A 7,357-nucleotide genomic window follows, 5' to 3' on the forward strand; every position below is an offset into this window, starting at 1 on the left:
ATTTTAACATTCATATGCAAAATAGTCTCTGAAATTAAGGCCCACAAAACTTAGAAGTGACTCTGAAAACTAAAACCGCTCTTTATGGAAGATTAGAGCAAAACATCCAGATACAGTATGGTGGCTTGAAAGAAAATGACCCCCAAAGGGAGTGGCACTATTAGGACGTACATTGGCCTTGTTGGAGTAGGTGTAGTCTTGTTAGAGGAAGTGTGTCACTGTGGAGGAGGTCTTTGAGGTCTTATATATGCTCAAGCCACACCAGGTGAGACAGTCTACTTCCTGTGGCCTGCAGGATGTTGGATTCTCAGCGACTTCTCCAGCACCATGTCTGTCTGCACACTGCCATGTCTCAACATGGTGAAAACGGACTGAACCTCTGAACTGTGAGTCAATTAAATTAAATTAACCTCAATTAAATGTTTTCCTTTATAAAAGTTAATGTGCTCATGGTGTTTCCTCACAGCAATAAAAACCCCAATGAAGACACATAGTTCTAAGTCTTATCCAAACAATGTGGCTTCTCACAAATTATGCCTCAATAAGAAGAAAAACTCCAAAATAAACAACAGCCCTGAAGATGAGACAGCATGACAGAAAACACCTTAGAAAACACTGTGGATTCAGGTTCAAAACATTGAGATACCTCTGTATAAGATGTATAAGACATCCAGGGTTATAATGTAGTCTACCATTCCATGTTCATCACTAATTACTACACTTTATTTTTAAACATTCCTTTGAAGATCCCTACATCTGGAGGCGAGGGTCAGCAAGCATGAGAACAAGTCAAATACTAGCTGTCTCTCATGGGCAAGACTTGACTTATACATCAGCATGAAATTTCCACACTCTTTGCTTCCCAATGTTGGCGCTGGGTGTCTGTTAGGTGCTGGGGAAAAAGTGAATTGAATTTTCCAAAGAAGTGGTTTAGAATGCTGTAACTTCAACCGGTGTTAGGAATCGGACATTGTTTCTTCTTGAAATGTTTGTCTTAGCTTGATAAATTCAAGGTGAAGGAAAAAAGGAAAACTTGGTAAAGATGGTAAAGTAGCTCACCTTAATTTTTCTACAAAGCATGTGGATGAGTTACTTTTCTGTTGCTATGATAGGATACGCTGACAAAAAGCAACTTAAAGGAGAAAATGGTTAATTGGGCTTAAGGTTCTAGAGAGGTTACAACCCATCACTGTATGTGATGTAGCAGAAGATAGTCTGGCAGGAAGAAGGGTGATCACATTTCATTTTCTCACAGGAAGTAGAAGGAGAATAGGAAGTAGGGCCAGGTTATAGAATTCAAAACCTATCCAAGAGACATAACTTCTTCTATCAAGGGTCTACCTTTTATAGATTCTATAACCTTCCCAAATAATGCTTCCAGCTGGGGATCACAAACAAGGCTGTTGAGGATATTTCATATTCAAATGTATATATGCATGTTATCACATATATATTTGTGTGTATATATGACAAAATACCATATGACACACATGAACTCATAAATGCAACAAAGTATAGGATTAGTATAATTGTTTTAATGACTTCTTTAAAGACTTCTCCTCTTTAACCTTTGGAGTATCATTCATTTCTTTAAAATTATTAAAGATAAATTATATAGTAAGTCTCTAAGAGGGTAACTACATTGTTCTTAAAACAGTCCAACCCGTGGTGGCTAATGCTGGTTGTCAACTCAACAGGATCTAAACTCACCCAGGGAACAAACCTCTCAGCATGTCTACTAGGAAGTTTATCTAGACTGGATAATTGGTATGGAAAAAAGAAAAACTGTGCATGACATCATTCCATGCACTGCACTGAATAAAAATCACATTGTGATCTAAGCATGAGCAAGCATCTTTCCACCCCTGACTGTGGCTGCAATGTGACTAGCCGCCTCACATGTCTGCTTCCAGGACATCTCCACCAAGAAGGGCTGTTCTGACACTGTGAACCAAGATAAGATTTCGCTTTCTTGCAGGGCAGTGGTGGTGCACGCCTTTAATCCCAGCACTTGGGAGGCAGAAGCAGGGAGGATCTCTGTGAATTTGAGGCCAGCCTGGTCTACAAGACCTAGTTCCAGGACAGGCTCCAAAGATACAGAGAAAACCAGTCTCAAAAAACAAACAAACAAAAAAAAAAAACCCCAACAACAACAACAACAACAAAGAGACGTAACTAATACAAACCCTAAATCTGGATGGAGTCGAAAGAATAAATATTTCTTCCTTCAGGTTGTATGCCGAACCTAGTCTTCTAAATGTGAATGATCTTTGTAGTTAGTGTAGCTAGGCTGAAGGCTGGTTATAATGCTCTGTGCATGCTTTTTGGTTTTAATTTAAATTAGCATTAGAATTAAATTAGGATATCAGGCTTAAATTCAGACCCATAGTAGTTCCAGAAAAGAAAAAGAAGAGAAATAATATAAGAAACATTACTATAATCTTTTTGTTTGTTTTGCTTTAAAGAGACAGTCTCACTGTGCAGCTTTGGAGCCTGTCCTGTCACTCATTCTGTAGACCAGGCTGGCCGCAGACTCACAGAGATCCACCTGCCTCTGTTTCCCAAGTGCTGGGATTAAATGTGTGTACCTCCCAGCTACATTACAAGAAACATTTAAACATGAATTTCTGTAATGAAAGGCCTTTAAGTACCTAACACAAGCAATGAAAAAAGTGTTCAAGTCAAAGCTCATTATGGTGAAAATTTTAATATTCAAATAACAAAAAAATATAAAATGTTTTACAGAAGGAAAAACTACCACATGCAAAGGGTGTGACAACTATAATGTTGAATCAGATACTATGGGAAGGGTAAGACACAGGGCTTCAGGATCATTTTACTTCTTACATAATACACGGATTGTGTACAATGGAAGCAATAATAATGTAAACAAATACATATAGATAATAAAGGGCTGAGGAGATTATTCAGTGGTAGAGCACTTGTGTGGCTTGCACGATGCCCTGGAATTGACCACCAGTAACATAAAAACAAACAAAAACCATGAAATATGAATGAAGGCAAAATAAATCCACTGGCTGCTTATTACACACCCGCTGTTCCATTCAGCTCCAAATACATTAACTTATTGAACTCCCAGAGCACCCTCTGAGCCTGTTAGTCTCTTTCACAGACACAGGAGCTGGCATGGACTCATACAGACTTCATCTATAATGGCACAACTAGCAGTGTCCAAGCCAAAGTCTGGCTTTCTGAGCACAGTCAGGTGATAAGGTCTCGTAAATCTAAAGTCAATTTTTAAAAAGAAGGAAAGAAAAAAACTATGTGCACGCTCCCTACCTTGGTAATCTATTTCCAGATCAACTATAGTCAATTAAAGTTCTTGCATGGTCAATCAAGATGCTAATGTCATGCTGTTCCCCTAAGCCACAAAATAGCATATCTGTTCTGTGGGGATCCAAGGTTGAGTGTGTTTGCCAGTACTTTATGTTTTTTTGTATAAAATTAATTTACATAGGGCGTTTATGATTTATCACTAAACGAAGGTGAATAGTGTAGCATATATTCCCTAACCTAAATGCACAGCCAACCTTCACCCAAACCATACCAAAAAAAAAAAAAGCTGTGTACTTGTATCTGCTCACTATTGTATACTTACAGTACAAACACTATACAATTTTAGTAAGGTTTAAAGGGGCATAGCTGCCATTTTCCTAAATTATTTTCACCTAATCTAGTTTTCTATTCTTCTAGTCCTGGAGTAGAAGTATAATCAAGACCAAGTTTCTAAGCCATTTACATGACAATTAAATTCAGAGCTCTGACAAAACAAAACAACACCAGGCCCCTTACCCTTGCCTTACCTTATGTCACAAACTACATTACAGCCCAACATTTCCATGTGTCACTTCTGCAGGAGCTGGCTCCATTCACAGTTTACCATCATTCCCGTCCTATCTATCTTCTGGTTTGTTTTACCTACTACTTCAGGGATTGAATAATTTTTTCCTTTCTTTTCCAGTTTGGCAGCATCTTTCATGGGATTCCCATACACTAATGCGGCAGATTTTGATCTGTTCTGACACCTTCAAAACTCATCCTGCACTTGCTTCTCCTCTCATTCTCTCCTTCCTGCCTTGCTCAGTCGGTCTCGCCCTCTTATTCATGCGGCCCTCCATCACGTCTTTGTTTTTATGCCTGTCAAGTCCTTTATGTGTGACACGTGCGTGGTGAGGGAGGGTCTGGTTTGCATTTGGTTGCTCGACGGTCGCTGCAGCAACCTCTATGGTCCTGATGCATCACTGACAGCATCTCCCACATCTTCGCAGCATCCCTGCGAACAGGGACGCCTGGCGTTGATCTGCGTCGCTTACTGAGGGTTGCCCACTCGCTGTCAGCGTCCTCAGTGCCTCCACCACCTCCACTGTCCAGTGTCCCGGTGACCCCCGCCCCTCCAAGCCCTCCCTGCGCAGGTCGGACACCTGGCAGCCCAACTCTCCGCCGTCACCTGCCAGGGGCGCGCACGCGCTCGGGCACTTACCGTCTCCTTAGCAGCAGCCACCGGGATGGGCAGCAGCCCCCTGGCCCGGGGCGGGTCTTCGGGTTCTGGGGCCGCTAACTCCGAGGGCTCTGCTCTGGGGTCCCCATACAGCTGGTAGCACACGAGGCCAACCAGCCCCCCGCCCGCCGCCGCCGCGATGCTCAGCTCACCCCAGCGCCGCCGCCGCCAAGCCGCCTCAGCCACGGCCCCCTCGTCGTCGTCCTCGCGGCAGGAGAAGGGCCGGCCCGACAGCACCGGAGCCGTCCCTGCAGGCCGCCCCCACGGTGACAGGAAGGGCTGCTGAGGGCCGAGAGTCGGCGACAGCCGAGGCGGCGGCCACAGGAGCCTCCGGAGCGCAGCCATAGCGGGAGCCGGGGCCCGAGCGCGGAGGGGGGGGGGTGCGGGGGGACGGGAGGGGCGGTGCTGAAACCTCGCGAGAAATCGCCGCGGGGCGAGCCCGTGCTGCCGCCGAGCGACCGCCGCCGCCGCCCGAGCCCTGCCCGGAGCCGCTCGGGAGAGCTGTGGAGCCCCGGGGAGGCCGGGATCTTCTGCTCAGCCACGCAATCGTCGTAGCTAGCCGCCCCGCAGCCCGCGGCACCTGGCAAGGGGACCCAACCCCGGGGAACCGCTGGTGGGCGGAACTCCGGGAGCCCAGGCTGCGGGGCCACCCGGCGCCCCTCCCAGAGGCGCCCGGCTCCTCTCCGTGCTTCGTCCTCGGACACCCTGGGAGTGACTTGTGGAAGAATCTTCACGTGCACAGCATCGAGGAAACAAAGTGACATTTGCTTCAAGTCATAAAGACTGCATGTCTGAATTTAAAATAGGTGTTTCGACTCCAGAATGATGGTTTCTGGACCTTGGGCAAGGATAGGCTAAAGATTTATAGTTAGCGTTAATATTGTTTTGGGGGGACACTAGTGTATGTGATATTAGGCCAATAAAACTGTCGAGTATGTGAAACAGAGGGTTTTCAAAATTCTTAAGGCTCCGTTTTGTCCTTTGTTGTGTGAGGCTGCTGGTGTAACTGTAACTGACATGTGCTGTGCCCTCTTTATTTTTCTGCACGATATACTTTTGCGTGCACATTGTCAATGTCAGTTTTATGGCTGGCTTATGTTTGCCCTGCTCTTCATGTAGAATGGTGCCAGGACCCCTGAAATGTTTCAGATGTAGGACAGACAATAAAGTCCAGTAGTTTCAATTAGTTGGTTATTGTCCTTGCTATAAACTAAGGACTGTCAGAGGCAACCAAAATAAAGTTTTCTGGCCTACATCCTTCTACTACTGTACCTCACCCTTTACCCGCAAGTAACCTATCGCATATGCTGCAATACATTTTGCTTTAATATAGGCTCATAGAACTTTACTTCCTCAAAGCTACTAAAAATGGTAAGAAAAAAATGTCTATGACGTATAAGGACAATATCTATTTTAGGATATCTGTTTTTCCACTTATGCCTGTTAATGCTGCCAGGAAGACTCCTTACTTTTCCCGGATTTTTTTTCTCAAAATTTTTTTTTGTCATCTCTGAATTCTGATGTTTTTAGATTTCCCAAAGCACTTACTTCCTGGGGGCACATAGCAGTGTTTGTAACTTACTCTAAACTTGTCTTCTTTGAGCTGAATGCAATTTCCTGATTTTTTTGTAATTTTCCAACATGAGCTATTATTAGAAATCTTGGACAGACTAGATTTTATTTGTGGCATGTTAAAAAGCTAAGAAGCTTTGAAAAGAAATGGGAAAGAAATATATAGTTACTACACATGAGGAAAACAATGAGTTAGCAAAGATGACGTTATATGTATATGACATATGCCCATAGTTATCTATTTTCTCCAGTTTTAATAAACTTATAGGTCATATTTTCTCCCAAGTATTTTCTCTGGGGAGACACTGAATTCTCTTGTAAGAGTGACCTAGTACTCCAGTGTGCGATAAAAATGTGTCCTTGTGCCCAGAAGCTATCTAACTTCCCACACTCTGTTTCTTCTAAACCCAAACTGTTAAGAAAACTCACTGTTTTCTTATATGCTCTATAACAATAGCCACAGCAAAATAGCCAAATTGTTATCTCTATAGATAGTGTTCCAAGTTTATTTATCAAAGTAAAAGTGATATGAAGCCATGGCATTAGGGATTTGGGCCTTTTTGAAATTTCAGATACTATGTTTGGATGAATAATAGATTCAGCCTAACTTCCCTCTTCTTCTGGGTCAATTCTAAAGGGAACCAATGACTACCCTGCACCCCTGCAAAGTCCATACTCCACAGTTAGAACTCAGAATTTCAAAGAAATTGCATTCACTGTGGTCTAAGTGAAAAAAGAATGTCCCAAAAGAAAAAGTGAAAATGCAAGGATTAAGAAAGAAAGTATGTATCTTAGACAACTGGAAATTACATGCTAGAGATCCGGAGTCTCGTCCTGACTCTACAGCAGCAACTGCAGTATGTTGGAGGCCACACTTTGAAATATGGGGCTGAATAGATGGGTCACCTTATGGATCTGTTACATAATCATTTTCATTTCATAAACATATACACACGCATTTTATAACATTTGTTTGTTTAGTTCTTTGCAGTTCTAGGACACATAGCATCTCTTACATGTCATCTTCTCTAATCTACAATTGCCCTACTTGCTTTGTTTTTTCACCTTAAAAATTGTACTGGAGCACTGGACTGAGCTCCCAAGGTCCCAATGAGAAGCAGATGGAGGGAGAACACGAGCAAGGATGTCAGGACCACGGGGGGTGCACCCACCCACTGAGACAGTGGGGCTGATCTATTGGGAGCTCACCAAAGCCAGCTGGACTGTGACTGAAACAGCATGGGATAAAACCGGACTCTCTGATCA

General features: G+C 43.4%; 1 protein-coding gene across 2 annotated transcripts in view; it reads right to left on the bottom strand.

Annotated features, from left to right (window-relative positions):
* The window catches only part of Micu3 (mitochondrial calcium uptake family member 3), a 69,505-nt gene extending 64,595 nt beyond the window's left edge, over positions 1 to 4,910 (bottom strand). For both annotated transcript variants that reach the window (XM_050147282.1, XM_050147281.1), the window contains exon 1: positions 4,502 to 4,910. In XM_050147282.1, the coding sequence (XP_050003239.1) occupies positions 4,502 to 4,864 (363 nt within the window). In that variant the 5' untranslated portion in view covers positions 4,865 to 4,910. The remainder of the gene's footprint in view (positions 1 to 4,501) is intronic.
* Between the last annotated feature and the right edge of the window lie 2,447 nt (positions 4,911 to 7,357).

Source organism: Alexandromys fortis, unplaced genomic scaffold (assembly GCF_014885135.2).
Source record: "Alexandromys fortis isolate MF-2015 unplaced genomic scaffold, M_Fortis_MF-2015_v1.1 scaffold_32, whole genome shotgun sequence".
Classification (NCBI taxonomy): domain Eukaryota; kingdom Metazoa; phylum Chordata; class Mammalia; order Rodentia; family Cricetidae; genus Alexandromys; species Alexandromys fortis.